The sequence below is a fragment of the Camelus ferus genome, chromosome 29 (assembly GCF_009834535.1).
Source record: "Camelus ferus isolate YT-003-E chromosome 29, BCGSAC_Cfer_1.0, whole genome shotgun sequence".
Taxonomy (NCBI): domain Eukaryota; kingdom Metazoa; phylum Chordata; class Mammalia; order Artiodactyla; family Camelidae; genus Camelus; species Camelus ferus.
The window spans coordinates 18,956,984-18,977,383 of NC_045724.1; the positions used below are offsets into that span (position 1 = coordinate 18,956,984).

At 45.2% G+C, this 20,400-nt stretch overlaps 2 protein-coding genes across 8 annotated transcripts in view; both read right to left on the reverse strand.

Moving 5' to 3' along the window:
• ADHFE1 (alcohol dehydrogenase iron containing 1) overlaps positions 1-16,965 on the reverse strand; it is a 30,432-nt gene extending 13,467 nt beyond the window's left edge. The window contains exons 1-10 of one of the 7 annotated variants that reach the window (XR_004315932.1): positions 13,856-16,124; positions 12,158-12,195; positions 10,165-10,211; positions 8,734-8,787; positions 8,402-8,556; positions 8,059-8,255; positions 6,441-6,518; positions 5,116-5,221; positions 3,028-3,180; positions 1,186-1,284 (exon numbers count right to left, since the gene is read on the reverse strand). Coding sequence is in view for 6 of the 7 variants with exons in the window: in XM_032469886.1 (XP_032325777.1) it covers positions 1,186-1,284; positions 3,028-3,180; positions 5,116-5,221; positions 6,441-6,518; positions 8,059-8,255; positions 8,402-8,556; positions 8,734-8,787; positions 10,165-10,211; positions 12,158-12,195; positions 13,856-13,947 (1,019 nt within the window). In the remaining variant the exon portion in view is untranslated. The other 6 variants (XM_032469886.1, XM_032469887.1, XM_006193746.3 and 3 more) reach the window with 6 other exon arrangements.
• Positions 16,966-18,462: 1,497 nt separating this feature from the next.
• On the reverse strand, positions 18,463-20,132 carry RRS1 (ribosome biogenesis regulator 1 homolog). Its single transcript, XM_032469856.1, is given in 2 exon segments — positions 18,463-19,243; positions 19,245-20,132. Coding segments are annotated over 2 exon segments (1,098 nt in total). The 5' UTR covers positions 20,010-20,132; the 3' UTR covers positions 18,463-18,910.
• Positions 20,133-20,400: the final 268 nt, after the last annotated feature.

Consider the following 20,400-nt stretch of genomic DNA (forward strand, 5'->3'; position numbering starts at 1 on the left):
TATATTCCTAGAAGTAAAATCAGTGGGTCAAAGGGTATAAACATTTTCCAAGCTCTGGGGAGATTTTGCTCAGTTGCCTATTAGAAAGGTGGTGCCCGTCTGTGCTCCTGTCAGCAGCAGAGCTTGAAGGTGACCATTTCATTGTACTCGCCCTAGCAAAGACCAAGTCTTAATTCTTTGGGCTCACTAGTTTTCAGTTTTGAAGCAACATACCAATAAAGTTCTGCTCAAACAGATTAATTCTGGGCTATTGACAAATATTCCAACCCCCCTCTTTTTGAGAGATTGGGAGAAAAAAATTCTGTTTGAGGTTTTAAAAATCCATGACACATGGTGAGGATGTGGAAAAATCAAAACCCTCATCCACTGTTGGTAGGAATGTACAGTTGTGCAGCCACTGTGGAAAACAGCCTGGCAGTTCCTCAGAATTTAAACATAAGAGTTACCATATGACCCAGCCATTCCACTCCTAGGTATATACTCAATAGAAATGAAGACATATGTCTACACAAAAACTTATACATGATTATTCATAGCAGCATTATTCGTAATAGCCAAAAAAGTTGAAACAACCGAAATGTCCATTATCTGGTGAATGAATAAATAAAATGTGGTATATCCATGCAATAGAATGTTACTTGGCAATAAAAAGGGAAGAAGTACTGATCATGCATGGATGAACCATGAAGCATTATGCTAAGCTAAAGAAATCAGACCCCCCCCAAAAATCACATCTTATATGATTCCATTTATGTGAAATGTCTGGAATAGGCAAATCCAAAGAGACAAAAAATAGATTGGTAGTTGTTTAAGACTCTAGGGTATAGGAGGATTGGTGGGTGACAGCTAAGGGGTATGGAATTTCTTTTTAGGATGATAAAATGTTCTAAATTTATTGTGGTCATGGTAGCACAACTCTGCGAATATATGAAAACCCATTGAATTGTAAATTTTAAATGGGTGAATGATATATAGTATGTGAATAATATCTCAATAAACTGGTTACCAAAAAGAAAAAAAAATCTATGACCCAATAAACTGGATCTGAATTAGGAAAATGTTCTGGGACCAAAAGTTAAATTTCTTCTTTCTGTAGCATATTTAAATCTTACCACATGTCCCAAAATATACACATTTTAAAAATTTAAGCTTAGGTGAAGTAATAAAAATCTCAAGTTGGCTCACCACAGATGAACACCAGCATTTCCAAAGCCAATGCCAGCAAAAGCACTTGCCAAGTGCATATTAGACCTTGCTTCAAGATCATCAGGATTTCTGACAGCCCTGTGGATGACATAAATACCTAACAATAACACATCAGCACTGGCATTTCCTACTGAATAAAGAGCCGCCTTAGGGAAAGATCTGGAAAAAAAGAAATGCTACTCAACAGGAAGAAAAATTAGGCAAGTTATTCCAATGGCACCTTGTCTTCTAGACAAAATCCAGAGGGAAACATATTTTCTCATCAACGGTTTGAGCAAAGGCATAATAAATACGCTGTCAGGCTGCTCATGTGATAAAAGTGCCAGGGGAAGAAAGCACTGACCCTTGGACTGTGAAAGCTGCTCTAGAAAAGTGCCCCGAGACTCATTCTTCTTTTTCATTTGTCAATGACCTTGACTACGGCTGGGAGTGGACTTAGAGTAAACACACAGAATGCACAGGGCCCAGACTGATTCGTGGAAGTGAGTCCCTGTCGCCTGGGGCTACCTGCAGGCCAAATGAGCCGCCCAGCCATCTTTCTTAATGTGACACCTCCTCAAGCTGGACCCACTGGAGACCTCTCTTGGTATCCGTGGAAACTCCACATGTTATTTTATATTTATTACTTTGGAAGTTGGATGTTATTATAGGACGAGCTTGCTCAGTCGGACCCTAATGCCACTTCAGAAAAGCAAATTCTCAAAGGCCCCTTTCAGATACAGCTCAGCCCTCCAGCTCACCGTCCGCTTGGAAACCCTGCCCCAAGGAGGATGCCTAAGATGGCCAAGAGAGCCACTGCTCACTTGTTTCTTTGTGATTCTGCCTGGACTAAGGGTTCCTGCTATGTAATAAAAGTGCCACAGCCTTTTCCCTCTTTTCATCTGGAATAGGTAGGCGTTTGTGTGTTTTTCCAAAACCCAGCATTAGTTCCTTATCCAGCCAGATGAAATAGCAGATGATAAAGCTTCAGCCTTTCCTCTGTCCATTTGCCCCTCACCTTCCATGGCTGCTCTGCCTTCTTTGCCCGTCAAACACACTGGCTGACCATTATCTATATCCGCTTCTACCCAGTCAAGTGTTCCCTGATGGGCTCTGCGAGCCTGAGGTGGTTCCGAGCCCCCTGCAGCGCTACTACAAAGTGTGGTCCAAGCTGCCCTTCCCAGGGCAGCTTCCTGCTTCGGGCCGGCACCGTGTGCACATATAGCCTAACCCGCCATGTTCCTTCCCTCCCTCCCGTATGACTTCCACTCTGCATCAGTCTTAATGTCTCAGGGTTCAGCTTTCATCTCTAGTTCTGTCTTTGCTCTCTCAGGAGCCTCTTGTGGCTATGTCATGCATGAATCTTTCAAAACCTTTTAGGGATAGACAACTCTACACATTTATGTCTTAAATTTAGTTGATGTCCATTTGCTCACGGGTGGATCCCGAGTGCCTCTGGACAGAGCCTGATGGGAACGGCCAACATCTGTCCCGTAGTTCTCATTTCTGCCCTTGGTAGCCATACCTCAGAGGACATCTCCCTGTGCCCTAGCTTTGGTTTTGAGGCTTTGAAGACTAAACCTTCTACCTGCATCCTTCATAGATTAGGTGCTCTTATGTTGTCTCTCGTGGCTTTTACCTTTTCAGATCGAAGGATCCGACTTTCATCTGTCCCCACAGGGCTCCCTCCAGAGGCTGCTGGTCTCTGGTGCTTCTCTATGTACAGTGACTGATTTTGTAGGTGAACAGGCTCAGGACATTTTAGGATGTAGTGTGCCACATTTTACACAAGGGCAAAAAGTGGTTTTTCTGTTCTGTTTCTGTCCCCTCTGGGTGACGTACCTCTTCAGATACTTGGCAACGATCTGCAGCGCGTGGACTGCCCAAATGTCACTGATTGGGTTGCTGCCTTGGTAGGCTGGCCGAGTGATGGGATTTGAAGGGCAGGGGCTCCGCATGTGGTAGGGGAGGGCAGTGTAGGACTCCAGGGCATGGCTAACAAAGAATATTTAAAACACACAAGTTGAAAGCATTCTATTCCTCCTTCCCTCCATTCAGATCACAAACTGTCTCAGAAAACTTGGACTCACTCCACTGTGGATATGCTGTGTAGCACTGATAATCACAATACGTTCCAGGAATCCACCTCTTGTCCATGACAATTATCGCTTATTACAGAAATTAACACAGTGAAGTTGGTGTTAACAGCACTACAGCATTTTTGACCATTATGCATGAAGTTACATACGGTCCCTTTGTAGTGCCAATGCATCTTTATGATATTGAGTTTTTAAACATTAAAGTCATGAAGAAAAGCACTGAATCTAAACAATGACTTCCTTGTAAAGCATATTTACCATTTTATACCTTGCATTGATCAAACACTGTATTACCCATCCAAGAAGGGTCACAGTTACACTAACCTCCTATAAGAGGACAGTGCAGGGGTTCGCCCCCCAGCTGTAAATTCTGGCACCAGACCTTCTCACTGCGGGTCTAGGGGGGAGCCACCATCCTCCCTGTGATTCTAAGATGCGGGTAACTAATAGTCATCTTCATGGTGCTGCTGTGAAAATGAAGTTGACATATGTAACGTACTTAGCGTGGTACCAGCATTTTGTAAGACTTACTATTCACCATTATTATTAATTCTTAGTCTGAAAAAAAATTTAATTATTTTTTCTTACATGCCCTAATTTCAAGGTGGGCTATTTCAAGAAGCTTCAGACTTTCCTCCACCTGCTGGCCTGCCATGAATTCTAGCTATTCAACTGCAGGAAGTGAGGATAAACACAACCATCTAGATGAACGATTCACTGGGAACACAATATAACATGAACTATTTTGTGGATGAGATACAGTTATCAGTCTTAGAAAGGAGAATTTACTCTCTTTTACATATAAGAAGCAGATAACACCTTTTGAACAAAGCATTACAACTTCAAGAATTAGTTGGTGGACGAAAGCTATGGGTTTGTGTTCTAAACAGGAAACCTGGGCAAGGCAAGAAGGAGGTGTCCACGTGGGGCGTACGGGGTGGTGATGAGTTCTCCAAGGTGCAGAGTTGAAGCTCTGTCCTGCTGTGCATCTTGATTCTGGGCCCAAGAGCAGATTTGTCTTTCAGGGGCAGAGTCACCGAGCTGAACACAAAGAATCTGTGTAAAACCTGGAAATCTGATGATATTGATTAACAACCAGAAATAAAACCGCTGAGGGGGACAGACACCTGAGTCTTCTAGACTGCATCTCTTCTCCCCATTGGCAAGTCCACTGGATGCCAATTTACGATCAGAAGGACCCCAGAGCCCTAACAAGGGGAACTGCTTCTAAGGTTTAATATGTGGGTGTGTCCATCTTCAGAGCAGACCACTGGGCCTCAGGCCAGGCTCCTCAGGCAAGGTGTTCTCTCCCGTGGTCAGTCCTTGGCGGGGCCACTGCTATCACTCTCCTTTCTTCTGAGCCCACTCCTCCGTCACTGACAGCAAAGTCTTTGGGTCTGTGAGTCATTCACTTTGCTTTGGTCTATTATATATTTATTATGCAGTGAGCCTATCCAGCTCAGGAAGGGCTGGCTCCCTCCCCTGCCCTCTTCGTGTGGCTGCAGCCCTGAGCGTTCCCTGGTGAGGGCAGTAGAGGCAGGGGTGTGGGTCTGAGACGCTGCATGCCAGCTTCCACTGCTCCTCACGACATCTCTGTGGGCGCAGCTGTGGCTGGGCTGGTCCATCCTGAACAGCAGGTCTGTGGCTCACCCAGGACCTCACCTCACCTCGACAGCTTCAGCATTTTCATCCAGCAACGGGGATAATGACAACCAAAGCTGGGGTTGCTGTGCAGTGCTAATCATGACTGACTAGCAAGTGCATTCAGCAGTAAGATACTGTCCATCGGCCTGGGTGCTGAAAAAGCCCTCCAGATGGCAGTGGTACCTACCAAAGCACATCGAAGCCGCTGTTGGCGACCACCCGCTCGGGCATGTGCAGGGTGTGCAGAGGATCAATCAGGCCCAGTGTGGGTTTGATGGCTCGCGAGGCAATACCTAAGACAGGGATTTTCAACAGAGGCTAGAGGTATGGGTACAGTTTTGTCAAAAATTAAATAACTTTAGGGTAACAAATTATCCTAAAAAAGTAAAAATATGAGATAAGATTCATTCTCATGTAGGGAGGCAGCAAGGAGCAGTGGAAAGAGATCTGGAGTCAGAGACCTGGGTTTTTCAAGAACCTGGGTTCTTGCAGTTTACAGGAGCCTGTCTCTTCCCAGTTCCAGGTGGAGTGATGTCACTGACTATGGTGGAGTATTTACCCTACACAAATGCTACAAATCAGGGCTTATTTACTCACTAAAGTTCAGAGATCTGGTTTACTAGCACACCACTGGTCTGGGTCCTTGCTCTGTGACTTACTGCGTGTCTCTGAGCCTTTCTGGGTTCTAAGATTAGACTAGAACACAGGGCCTCCATCCCTACCAGAGCTGTTGTAAGGATCATAATGGATAACATGATGGGAAAAGTCTCTAAAAAAATGTAAGGGAGAATTTAAGTGTTGGTTACTATTTTTATCATCTTTAACAATGTCAAAGGGTCAAGTAATTTAATTTAAAAAGAGAAGTTACTATGAATGTGCAGTTTGGTGTCAATTTATTGTGCTACAAAGGCCTGGAAGAAGGAGACTCAAGAGGAGGGACGTTTCTCACCATAGCTGAGAGTCACACAAGAAGATGGAGTAAAGATGACAAAGAAGGGAGAAAGCAGAATAGTGCTTCCTTGCGAATGGGGCTGGAGGGGTTGACTGGGAAGGGCCATGAGGGAACGTTCTGGAGCTGTGGGAATGTTCTGTATCTTGATTGGGGTGGTGGGTACATGGGTGTGTGTATCTGTCAAAACTCATCAAACCAGACTCTCAATGTGTATGCACTTTATTGTATAAAAACTCATTTCAATAAAATTGAGTTAAAATGTTAACAAGATGTCTGAGAAAGGGACTAACCGTTCATCATTGATATACAGTCACTGACCCAGGCAGAAAAATGGCCAATCAAGATTCATGGCATTTCAGTTTGCTTTTGTAGGTAATTCTTGAAAAGAAGTATATTGGACTGCTTTATATTTTTGTATGTATTTGGGAAAAGAAAGTGTGTCTACCCTTTCCTTAACTCTGTAACTCATTGAATTTTAAACATTAGGATTAAAGAAAAGAGGGTGGAGTTGAATGGTAAGAGAGAGAATTAAAAAAAAAAATTATGGACAGAGTTCTTACCAGTTTTTACTTTCAAGTGTTCGTAGTCAAAAATGGCAACTCCGGTAGTTTCACTCCCCGTTCCTGAGGTAGTTGGGACTTGAACAAAAAAATATTAATTTTAGCAAAGCATCTAAATAAAGGTCAGTGGAGATTCTTAATCAGCCTCAGGAAATAAGGAGCAGAGTTAGAGCAGAAAGCTTTGCTGCCCCATTTGCTCACCTGATGTCTGTGTTTGTATTAACATGCATGTATGCTTAACGTGTATGGCTGTGTCTGCATTAACATGCGTGTACCAGGTCTGATGCCTGTGTCTGCATTTAATGTGCTGGCATCCATGTCTAATGTGTGTGCGTGATGGTAGTGGCTGCATTAATACACATGCATGTTTAGCATGTATGATGTCCCTAGCTACATTAACATGCATATATACCTAACATGTATGTGTGCTTGATGTGTATGGAGGTCTGTATCTGTGTTACCATGTATGTAAAGTCCGTAGCAGCACTAACATGCATGGATACTTAACATGTATGTATGACACCCGTTATCTGTATTACACATATGTGTTTAACATGCATGTGTGATGTCTACTTCTGTATTAACAGGAGGAGCTCTGGGAGCCTTGGGTTCCTCCAGCGCCAGAACTTAAGCAGCTGCAGCTGGGTATTCAAATGCAGTCCTCTCGGCATCTCTGGTAAGAAAACTCACATTCGCCGTCTCTAAAAGACATCTTTATTCCCTCTTGGCAGCAATCACAGTAACGCCTTGCCTTTGCTGGGCTCTGCGGTTTTGTGGTTCTGTCAAGTTTCTAAACTTTACTAATCACCCCTCTGTGTGATGCTGACACGGTTTCACCAGAGGGTCCCATTTGCCAGACATCAATTATGCTGCTCCCTGCTGATTACTCATTCATGTCAAAGCAGTTCATCTCCCATCCACTTACTCCTGTCCCAGCACAAGGCCCATTCACAGTGGGGGCAGGAGCGGGAAGGAAAGAGAGGACAAGACTTTAAACTGATATTTTTCAGTTAGTGCATTTTAGCTATAAGGCTTTAAACAGTAATATGCTGACAGCCATGAAATGGGAGGGAAGAAAAGACCGAAAGATCCCAGGGTCAGTGCGGAAGAGACGAGCTGCCCTGGCTTGGATTTGCGTGTCTGTGCCCTGGGCGGCCACAGAGCAGATGTCACCCAGAGTGAGGAGGCCATGCTAGCCACACGTCCCTGGGCAGAGACAAAGCCCCAGGTCAGCTGAAGAGCCATTATGAGGAAGAAAGGGTTGAGTCGGCACCAGAAAAATCATAGCGAATGTTCCTCTTAAACTTCTGGCAAAATGGGACAAAACAGAGAGGGGCTCAGAAGACAAACCTGCTGACAGAGGGACCTAATAAATGTAAACGGTAACCTCTGCAAACTTTCCTACCAGTGACCCAAAGTGTCTCTGTCTGTGCAATAATGAAGATCAGGATTTTAAACATGAGTGATCTGCTATCTCTTCTGATCTCTAAATAAGGCATTATACTGAAATGAAGAACTCAGAAAGCTTTGCAAACGTACACCCTAAAATAACTGGCATGCATTTTCCTAAGGCCTTTGCCCACTGCAAAATGAAACAGAGAGATCCAAAAGTCTTTACCTGCAATCAGAGGCCTAAGAGGCACAGTCACAGGCTTTCCCTTCCCAATGGGGGCGTTGACATAATCTAGGAAATCGGAGTGCGGGCTGGATGCATACAGGTTAGCGGCTTTACAGGTGTCCATGGTGGAGCCACCACCCACAGCAACGTAGGCATCAAAAGCTCCCTTTTTGGCAAATTCAACAGCTTCCATGAAGCTTGGAAAAGGGAAAAGAAAAGCCGTTAATGTCAGGTTTTTCAGGATTAAATTGCCACGCCATTCAATAAGGCCTGGGGCAAGTTTTAAGCAACCCTGAAATGTTTTGGTTTCCACTTGAAGTAAAGAACAGCAATAAAAGAATACCTTCTGTCGGTTGGTTCCACCCTCACACTATCATACAGCTTAAAGTTGATGCCATTCTTCACGAGGGAATCCATAACTGTCTTCACAGGAGGGAGCTGGGAGAGGTTCTTGTCTGTCATCAGACAAACGTTTTTAGCACCCATGTTCTGTAGGTCCTACAATAACAAAAAGAGTTTATAAGTTGGGTTTGATTGCGCTAAAAATGTCATAGACACTTCTGGCAAACTTAACATTGAGTCCAAAACAAAGGACTCAACTGTTTTCCATTTGTGCTTGTTTTTAAATATATGTAACATTTATAGTAGAAGCCTGTAGAAATCTTAAACACTTGCCATGCCCACTTCCTTTGTAACTCCTGCTCCGTATCTAATATTTGAAACAGCCATCTGAAAACAAAAAAAGATTTAGGTGAGGGGTGTTTAGAGTTGGTCATTTCATTTCTAAAACCCTCAAAATAGTTCCCATTGTCTAGAAAACGAAGTGCATATTCCCCAGCATGGCCTTCACGTCACCACCATCTGGCCTCACACTCATCATACTTCTTTAAGCAAATGCTGGTTCCAGTCACACTGGAATTTTCCCCAATACATCATAATCTCTCAATTGTTCTCTCGGCTTGAAATGCCTGTCTTTTCTTGCCTCCACATCCAAATTAACTTTCAAATATCTTCTTATTTTCCAATTTAATTGTTGTTGGAATTTATTCTTTATTTTTATTTTTTCCCCCTTCATTCACTCATCCAAATGTTCATCTATCCAGCCACCCTTGCATGTAGGTATGCATCCATCCATTCAACCATCCATCCATCCTCCTGTCCAACCTACACTACTGAGTGTCTGCTATGTACCAGGCACTGTGCAAAGCTCTGGTAATACAACTATCAACAAGAGAAACATGGCCTCATAAAGTTTACAGCTGAGAGAGAGCTTTTACACTGATGGATGTTGGGTTGCTTTTGGCCTGAAGACAAGTTTTGCTTGGTCCATGTTATGTTTAAGTTTCTTTTCTTCCTTTTTTTTTCTTTGGTTTGGATAATAACTCTTATTATCCAAATAAAAAAAAAAGCCAGCGTGACCATCTGGATTTCTCTCTCTTGCATAATTGGGCAGCACAGAGCCTGTGTTCTGAAGTGGCAGCAGCCACGTGGGGCTGGGTACAGGCTGCACCCTTCACATAGGCCTGTGCTCGCAGTGAACTCAGCACTGCCCTCACTTGGACTGCTCCTAGAATGATTAACTCAGGCTTCTGGTCACATTTTAATTTATGACTCTTGAACTAGAAGGAGACGGGGATTTAAGCAAATGGTTATGTAATTACACTACGATAAAAATTCATCAGAATTAATTGTTCCCTTATACTGGCTTCAACAGATTTCTTGGACGCCTTTGGGGATTGTTATAATTATAAAACTAAAGAAGATATATCACACAACTTATAAATTGTAGAGTTTGTAGAACTGGGAATTTGCCCAATTTTAATGGCTTATTGGCTTTATTTTAATAGAGGACAGGATTCTAGACATTTCTCATTACTGATAACATACCAGAAAATTTACATTCCATTATTCTATTAGGTACTATTATCTTAACAACCTATTAAATCCTAACAAGGTACTTTGTTTAACAGGTGCTGATCAAATACTGAGACTAGGGAACATCAATTAGTAGCAGATTTCAAATGAGATAATAATGCATTAGCAAAATACTCTGGTTGTACTTTTTCAAGTCATTTGTAAAACAAAGAATGAATTGAGTCAACCTACCTCAAAGGCATAATCTGTTGTTTTCCCAGAAGGTGAAAGTCCAGGAGCTGGAAATGTAAAAATAAGCATCAGAGTAGACCTCAAAAACAAAGCAAAAATATTGTTATTTGAGAGTAAACTGGTATTTCAGCAGTGAACATAAATATTTCCCTTGAAGCCTTACCTGAAATACATTTTTCAGGTTTCCTTGTTGCCTACCAGATTAAAATTAAAACCTGCATTTTAAGAGAATGTAATGCTAACTTGATGCAGATTGTGTGAAAATAGTTACTTAAAACCTTTTCGCCGTTGAAATTAAACTATACTTTTGAAAACATGATGTGTAAAAATCCACTAGAAAAAAATCTAGACTTGAGTTCAGTTATTGTTAGAGAAGAGCTATTAGTAAACTCATAAATTACAGTCCTGCTTACACTTCTTATAGCAACTGTGATAATTTGTTTAAATTAAGATTTTTTTCCATGGAGGTTAATTATCACAGTAAGATATTTATATTTCTCAAGCTTACATATCAACTAATTAGTTTTCTTTGGGTAATTTAATACAAATTTTTATAAACTGACATTTCTTTGCAAAGTATCAGGTTTAGTTATGGCAGAAATGATTTGTCATATTGGGACAACACAAGAAGGCTGTACTTAATGGATTTTATCTTTGTTTTCATCCACTTATTTTTATCAGTCTTGGTCAGTCATAAGATTGAAAAAAGTCTACAGAACAATTTTCACGACCTTTTTTTTTTTTTTTTAAAGAAGAAGAGATCACAACTATCAGACAAAAATCTACCTTCAGTAGAAGTATCCTTAATCATAATTTGAATTTCTTTGATATCTATAGGCTTTAAAGAAATAATCTATTACTCCTGTTACTAAAGTTTAGGAAAAGACATAAATTGGATACTGGAAAACACTGAGATTATGTCTCTAAATGATGAATTTTATTGCCCCAAATAGGAAAATTATGTATCTTTGTTGAAACCAATTAAGAATTGCAGAAAATCCGCTGAAGACAAAATTCTGCACGTGTCCCTGAGGGCCTAAGAGGCAGGGCAAGCTTCTGCTTAGTGATGGCTGTCAAGGACCAGGAAGTCCCCTGGCTGGTCCTGATGGATGAGTCACTCTCTGGGCAGGAAAAAGTCCTCAGTTAGTTATTCTATCTGTTCTGCTCCCCAGCAGGCTTCTTTATGGGTTTCTGCTTAGGATCCTGTCTGTGCAGGTCCCTCCTTTCCATCCCTTACTGCTCTGTTTAGATTTGACCTTTTCTCCTAAGAGGTGAAATCAGTTTTTGTGTCAGTATAATTCATGTGACATTCTGAGGACATGCTGAAGCTACAGTGAGCTTCCTGCTGCTCTGTGGACAATAGAGTTGGTAAGGATTAAGACATTTGTAGGAACTGAAAACTTTGTCATTTAAAAATACATATTTTATTCATGGAGGTACTGGGGATTGAACCCAGGACCTCATGCATGTTAAGCCTGTGCTCTACCACTGAGCTATACACACCCCCTTATTTATAATTATTAAGAAATAGAATGTTGTTTTAAAAATTGATACAAGCAAATTTTTTCCTTCTGGGAACCACATTGTTCTTTAGCTTCTTTTCTGAGATGTACTAGGACTTTCCAGAGATCTCATCTTGATTAATTCTGTTTGAATTCAGACAATCCTAAAATCCTATTCGTATCACCATTTTTAGCTTTGGTAAGTAATTCTATTTAAAATAGAAAGGCATTATAAATAGCATTAAATATACATTTGAGCCAAACACATAATCAGTAACAGATTCATAATTATACATAATATAAATATGGTATAATACATATAATTATACATAATATAATTAGAACTACATATTACCAATTTCAAGTAAAAAGGCAACTATTTTCATCCATCTTCCTCTCACATGCCTTGATTTTCTTGCTTTACACTTTGCCCAAATTTACTGGCAACAGTGGGAAATGAAATTGTGGCTAAACACAAAATGTATTATTACCTTGGGAGTAAGTATGAGAATGACCTGGGCATTGGCATCTAGGGAAAACAAAGAGGGGGAAAAAAAATAAGAAAGAAAGAAAGAAAAAAATGTATTGTGAAACCAGAACACCAAACGATAAGAAACCTTAAAGGAACTCACATTGCATCCTAGTCTTAAGATGCTACCAAAGTAGTAGCTACTGGTAAACACTGCACCATAGAAAAAGCCAGAAATCACCATGGACACTAAGTTGACTCAGAGGCTCTCCAGCGTTGTAGGCTCATTCTTTTACACTTAAGCAATCAATAGTCGATGCCTGCGGGGAGCTGAGATAAGCACTCTGGGGCTGCAAGTAAGTTTGATGGGGACTCAGCTCTTACTAGGCTTGGGGCTTTGACCCAAGTGTTAACTACTCGCATCTCATCCCCCTCACCCTTCTCCTGGAACTTTCCTTGTAGTTTCCGATTGTCTTCAGGGTGTTTGGCTTTTCTTCAAACGGGCTCTGGGCCGGGTGCTCCGGAAGCCCTCAGCGGGCTTGCCAGGTCACTGCCTCGCGCCCCCGTCCTTCCTCGGCTCCGCCGTGTCCCCTCCGCAGCCCCACCCTCGGTGTCCGCCCTCACCAGCCGCCTGAATTGCCATCACATCCATATCTTCAGATTTTCCACGTCCTCCTGTTTCTAGACGGTCCCTCCCTTGGCTTCTGCATCCCTTCCCTGTCCTGGCGTCCTCCTATTTATTAAACAGTCCCTTCTCCGGCTTCTCTTTCTGCGGCTCGCTGTCCCTTGGAGCCTCGCAATAGATTTACGTTTCTCTCTATTGCTCTGGGGACCCTGTCGTAGTGGGGTCCAGTAGGTACGTGCGTGCACACCACCCCCTCCCTCCCCAGCCCTGCCTTCAAATCTGGAATGAAAACATCTGAGAGGGAAAAGGGAGAAGGAAGGAAGGAAGGAAGGGCGTTAACTCAATGATGGTCAAGATCTCAAAAATGGTGAATTAAGTCAAAACCGGCGCGGGCCGGTGTGAGCGCCACCGTGAGTCGAGGCTGCCATCTCGTGGGCACGGCTGGAAACGCCGCGTGGAAGAGTTCCCGGGAGCATCCCGGAGGGCCTGAGCACCCGTAGCTTCCGCAGGGAAAAAGTAGGCGAGGCCCCGGCGCCGTTCTTAACAAGGCATTACTTTCGAGGTCTTTCCCAGCCCTCCAAGGACAAGAAAAGAGACCCAAAGGAGGGATAAATCCAAACTCGAAGCTTTCCAATGAAGGGCCATGGGAGCACACACTTCCTTCCACTCATCACCCCTTCTCTTATATTTTTCAAGCTCTTGCTACCTTAGTCCATCATTTATACTTATTTGTGGTTTGAATCCCACCCACTCTTGCCTTCCTGGGACCTCCATCTGTCCTAGCCTCCCCCTACTTGATCCTTGTCATCATATTTAAACAAGACTTTCATGCTTAAAACTCACAACCTCCTGTCCCCTCCCATTTGCCCACCTTCTAGTTTTCTCCTCCTGGCCTCCATCTGTTGACTCCATTTCCTTGCCTCCCACACATTCTTTTACCCCCTGAAATCTGGCACCTGTCTCTACAAGTCCCTGCTCTCCAGCTGTCCCCTCTCTTCCCAGACCTCCTAGCGCCTTGCTCTCACAGCACTGAACTGGGCACCCTCTCCTTGGGTAGGTGAAACACTCTTCTGGCTCCCAAGACTCCCTACTCACCTGGGTGTCCTCTGATTGTTCTTTCTCCAGCTCCTTTTCCACTCTGCCCATTCCTTAAATGTTGGGTTCTGTCCTGGGCTGCTGTCAGTCATTCTGACCCTCCATCACCCTTCATAGTCGACGATGCATCAATGCCCCAATCTGGTTCTGTGGATTACTATGGAGTTCTTAATTGACTTCTCTCGGCTCCACCTTTGCCACCTCTTTCCCCCACACTGTGGTCAGGGGCATATTTCCAGTGATGTCACTTGCTAGTTTGGAAGTACTTCGATGGCTCCCCATAAAAATTCAGACTTGGCCCTGTTTCCCTGGCCCTGCTCACTTCTCCAGCTTGGCCCTCTTCTTGCTCCATCTCTGATGTTGAGCTCCTAGAAAATCAACTTTGTTCTTTTCATTGCATGGGCCACAAACTCTCTCTCTTGCCTCCAGAACTTTGTCCTTGTTATTTCCTCTGCTTGGAACATACTTTCCCCTCTCTTCTCCCAGGGAACTAGTGTTCTTTCTCATGTCAGTCAGATGTCATTTCCTCTGGGCAGTCCTCCCCAAGGCCTGAGGCCCTGGGGGACACCCTTTCTCTGTAGTCCATTGTACCCAAGTCTCCCTCCACATTAAAACTGTGATCACACTGTATTGCTGGTGCTCTGTTTCTATCCGCCTCTGGATTATAAATTTTGTGACGACAAAGCAAGATCTGTCCTTTTTCCCAACTTTATTGGCAGTGGCTGGCATAGTGCCAGGCAGGCACAAAATAAATCTTTAATACTAAATGAATGAATGAGTAAATGAACAAATGTAGACATTTAAAATCCCTTGACCTTCCCTCTTTTTCTGGTGTGCCAAGACTCAGAGCCTGACCTGGGGCCGGGAGAATGTGCTGTGGGCTCCCCCACCTTCTTAGGATGGTCGGAAACCACTGACAGGCTTCTTGTGCTCCCCCCAAGAAGCAGAGCAAACCATGGTTAGTGCAAGCCTCTCATCTACCCACTTCTGGCTCTGGCTCTGGCTCGTTTATTCTGGCTTCCCTCCTAGTGTCACTGATAACCTGGCCATGCTCTTGGCAAAGGCCAAACCTCTCCCTTGTGCACTAAACCTCAGCCTTGCTCAGCTCCTCCAAACATCACTAACAACACTTCTTCCTTTTCTCTCGTGCCTCTTCAAAATTCCCTCCCCAAAGATCTTCATCAGCATGAAAATGTTATTTCCCCCAGGTTATATCAACAAACAATCCAGCAACAACTTTCTCTTGTCCCTCTTCCCTCTCCCACTGCCGCCCCCACGCCTCTCCTTCCCTCCAGCTGACTACACCTGCTCTCTCTAATTTCTCTTCTCTCATCCTCTCCAGAACCTTTTCCAATGAGCTTTGTCCTGTGACTCCACTGAGAAACTTACACGGTCACTCATAACCTCCACCCAGTACTAATATACCACTCAGGTCTCAGTTCAGACCTGTCAGTGGCATCCTCCCTTTCACTCCCTCCTCCCTGGAAATACTTTCTTCCCTTGGTTTTCAGGAGACAACTCTCTGGTTTTCTTCTTACTGCACTGGCTTTCTTTTCATGCTCTTGACTCTAAATGCTGGCGGGTCCCAGTGTTCAGCCTGTGGATGCGTCTCTTCCCTCCGCGCTCACTCCCTTAGTGATCTCACCTGGTCCCATGGCCCTGAAGACCCTCTATGCTGATGACTTCTACTTTAATCTTCCTGTTTAGACCTCTCTGCTGAACTGCAGAATCAACTGCCTTCTCTCAAGCTTCTTCCCTATCCCATCTCTGACCTCTCTCCCTCCTTAATTGGCCAAGGCATTCTTTTTCCCACGAGGCATCTTAAAGTATGTGTTTCACAGTGAGGACTACTGCTTCAATAGCTTTCGAATATCTATAGGACACAATTAAAATTCCTTAGTATAACAAGGACTATGAAGCCGGAGTATCTGAGTTCAAATGATGGATGTGCCATTTGCTTAGTGTATGACACTGGGCAAATTATTTTTCTCCATGACTTTATTTCTTTACCTGTAATATGATGATAATACAGTATTGCATAGGGTTGTTGTAAGGATTAGAACATGTAAAGTGTGTAGGACAGTGCCTGGCACATGGTAAGTGCATGGTAAATGTTAGCTGTTATCTAATTCATGGCCTTTCACCATCTGTCTTCTATCTTCACCTTCTCATGTGAAGGTAAGTCCAGACTTTAACTACTTTTAGATCCTGGAACTGCGACTTTTGCCTCTGGTGCTGCTTTTCCTTTTTGCCTAAAATTCCTCTCTAGTCTCCCTCCTTTCTCCCTCTTTAGCTCCACCTTGTAGTACATTCCCACCCCCCACCCCCATGTTTTCCCAGGCCGACTTGTGCACCTGCACATTCAACAGGCATTTAACAGGCAGCTACTACGTACCTGGCATTTTTGGAGGGGAAGTCAGACGTGTCATAATGTTTATTTTAATACCGTGACTCCCGTACGTGCCAGGGGCGTCAAGCTCTTGGTGATTTCTCACATCCATCTCTCTTCTACACCCTCTGTCCGTTCTGTTCTGCACAGGCCCATTTTGCCCTGTCCCCTCATGCAATTCCCGTTAGACTGTAAACTGCTCCAGTCCTTCGTCTTTGTATCCCCAGCACCAAGAATAGTTTTAGTCACATTACGTACAGCCAATAGGTATATGCTGATCGGATACATGCATTTGTTTTGGTCACTGTGCCAGGCTCTCCACTGCCTGCTTCGATCTGGGACTAAGCAGCCTCCTCTCTGGGCCTTAGTTTTCTCAACCGGAGAACATGCAGAGTAAAAGCGGCCTCACCGCGCAGCGCTTGGCTGCTTGGCACACGGACAGCGCCGGCCCGGCTCGCGCGCAGCGGACGCGCCCTGCGGCACCCCGTCCCCGAGATCTTGAAAGTGACCGGAGGAAGAATGCGCGGGGCCTGGGCGGGTCGCTCCCCGCGGGCTGCGTGGGCACGGCGGCACCCTCCGGTCCCCTGCCTGCCCGCCCGCCCGCCCGCCCGGCCGACCCCGCACTCACGCTGCGCGCTCCAGTTGCCTCAGCAAGTGCGCTACCCGGGCGCGAGCGGCAGCGGCCATGGCTGCGCGTGGTGTCCTCCTCGCGGCCCCGCCCCCGCCGCCGGCCAATCCCGGCCGCCGCCTCCCGCCCCGCCCCCCCGCCCGTGCCCGCCCCCCGGCTCCGTGGGGTCACCCGCCCCCGCTTCGGCCCCCCTGGCTCCGGACAGTTTCCCTACGGTCAAAACTACGACTTACCCGGTGCAAAGTCTCACCGTCCACCTTCGAAATTGCCGTGAAGGAAACTGCTCCGTAGGGTTTTGAGTACAGGTCTCTGTTTAAAACCCTCTACTTCTCATGTCGGGGACGTGGGGAAAGGGAGAAACTGGGGCATTCTTTTTCCACTCTAACTTCTTTAAAATGCTATTTTGCCTTTTCAGAGTATTTTCAGAATAAATTAAGACAGTGTATTTAACTTTATGTTAATAGTAAACAAGAACCTTGCAAAAAGCCCGAGGATACTTTTTCTTTTTACAAGGCCAGTGCTGTGTCCAATGTTAAATCAATTCACAAAACCAAAGGCAGAAAAATTCCCAAACAAAATAACAACAACAACAACAACAACAACAACAACAACAACCCTGGATAGTTGACAACTTAAAAGGTGTTAAATGCTTTACGAATGGCTTGGCTTTTAATGAAGTTGTTCAGGATACCATTAAATGGTTTCATCAGTAGTTAATACTTTCCATGGTTACAAGGGGACCCGGGGGACTGGCGTCAAGTGCCCCATGTCCCATGGAAACGCTGATCAATGATGGCAAAATTCAACTTTATCAGAAAGTATTTTCAGACAGTAACAAATGAACATTTGCGTTTTTAGTAACCTATTATGAAATCTGAATTAATCTTCTTTCATAGCAGTTTCTAAAAATATAAAAATGAGACAATACTGAAAAAAAAAAGGAAGACAAAATGAACTCCCAATTTTAATTTCCTATCAATTGTCAGACCGAAAAGCAAGAGTAGAGTGGCTCCCCAGAGTATAGCAGCAGCAAACCCTCACCCCCTCCATGTACTATGAACCCTCTTCAGGAGACAGTTATTTTAACAAAGATGAGTTACTGAAATCAATTAGGGAAGGAGACTCAGGATAGTTGTAGACATTTCACCTCCTAATCAAACTAGCTCAGGTCAATTTGACAAATGTATCATGTGGGTTTCTTTCTTCCCCAAACAGACCCTACTTGAAGCTTTAAAAAACTGGGGACATAAGTGTTGATAAAGATTTAATTTAAGTATAAAAATTAGGATTAATGAGAGATGATTACCATTATTTAGCAAAGCCCCAAATCACCATGTACAGTAAATTAATGTTTTCAGTGTTGAAAAGCATTAAATCTTTTTTGAAAGAGACACCAGTTGTACTACACTTCCAGTATTTTATCTGATACCCAAACAAGTATGAGTTTGTCTAATAAAAGTGGTCTCGCTGAAAACAAAATTTAGCTGCTACGTGTTTTTTAGAAAGTAAATGAAAATAATCTGTACCAGATATCCAGGTCACCGGCTTTACTTAAGATTTGTACCAAGAGCCAAAAAGTTAAAAGCAACATTAGATACAGACAAACTTTTATTAAATAACCTTTACAACAGTTCTGCAAATGTAATCTTTCTGTTCCCCTCTTTGATACAGAAGTTTACCAAAATAATGCAAAAATCAATCTAAGTCTCTGAAATATGACCAGCTCCCCCTCACACCACTCCAAAGTTTAAAAGAAAAAATTGGTTGTTTAAAAAACAGAACTCACTCCAGCTTCCACCTAATTCTTATGCCCTTAAATACAGCCTTTAATTTCCAGCCCAAGTTTGGTTGTGGGAAATACATTAATGTGTCGAGTTCAGTATTTACATACTATCTTGAGAGGAAGGCAGTCCTGTCCCTTCAATCTCAAGCCAATGAAGGCAGCGGCCACATCTTCCGCATCCCCTTACAGTACCTAGAGCTTAGTAACAGTTCTTAGTACAGTTCTCGGTTTTACAAGCGGGTCCAAGGGTGAAATTTACTTCCTCCTCTTTCCTCCGTGGTGTTGCCCTCCTTTTCTCCTGCCACCCAAGCCAGGCGGCGCGGAATTCATCTTGCCTCCCAAGCCACCTTTCCTCTTCCCTCCCTGGCTGGGCGGGCCCCCTTTCCTCTTACCCCCAGGACCCTGTCGGCCTCCCTTTCTCTTGCCCTTCTGACTCATTTTCCTCCTTTTCGCCGCCTCTTCCTGGTCCTCCTCCCTCATCTGCTTATTGGTGGCCCTCGTCACGTCCATTTGAGGCTTTTTGCTGTTCATCACTCGCAGCATTTCCAGCTGGCTCTTTTTCTCGGCAGCAAAGTCCCCGAAAAGCGGGCTGAAACTTCCTCTTCTTGCCGGAGCCCCGGGGCGCCTTCTCCTTGGGCAGGCGCTCCTGGAAGCGTCCCACAGAGGCGGTGGAGACCCTGGCCACCTGCATGGCGCGGCCCAGCTCCTCCTTACTCTGGTGTCCGGTGGGGTGCATGCCGGTCGCGCTGGGCAGCTGTATCTTGTGTGCGCGGGCCAGGTTACGCAGCCGGTTCAGCTCGTTCTTAGCCACCCGTTCCTTCTTAGCCTGAATCCGCTTGGCGAACTGGTCCTCCATGGGGTCAGCACTGCCGGGCACCTCGATCAACCATTCCTTGGTGTCGTCGCGGGCGCGCTGGTAGCCCCAGCGGCGGCGCCACTGGCCGCTCACCTCATCCCACACCAGATTGGTCTTCTTCTTGGGACGGATGCCCTTAAGGCGCGCAAACTGCTGCCAGCGTGTGAGCGGCCGCGGCCGGGGCACCGGCTTCTCGCGCGGCAGACGAGTGGTGGGCTCCGGCAGCCGCGCCACCAGCGCCTCCTCCACGCGCTCGGTGGGCAGCTGCCACAGCTGGTTGATGAGCAGCTGCGTGTTGTCCCGCGCCAGGGCCCGCAGCTCGGCCTCCTGCGTGGGTCCCGCGTGCCGCAGCCCTGTCGGGGGGTTCCGGTCCAAGGCCAGCAGGTTACCCAGGTCGAACTCGAGCTCCAGCTCCTTGTGCACCGTGATGCGCTGCAGCTTCTCTGCTTCGTCTCGCTCCGCCTTTGCCAGCAGCTCCTCCACGTTCTGGCCCTCCATGGCTCCGGCCCGGCTCACTCGCTCCGGGAGACACTTTCAATTACTTCTCTGCCAGCGCCAGCTCAAACCCGGCAATACAACCACGTGCGGCCACCCAGACGCTCGTCCCGGAAGAGAAAGCTTCCCTTCCGGAGCACCCGGAAGGGGCTCACAATGCGGGCGACCCGAGGAGAGGCCGGCAGAGGGCGGTGTTGGAGAGCAGATGGGATTAGAGGCGGCCCGCTTTGGCCCCGGCCTCGGTGTAGGCGGAGCAGGAAAGGAGCCCCGACTACAAATTCCAGGATGCAGCAGCGTAAGGAAGCGGCCCGAGCTTTCGGGGGCCGCAGATTCAGGGTGAGGGTCCCACTGTGACTGTGTTACAGTTTTAGTGTAAGTCGGTTCCCACGATGTT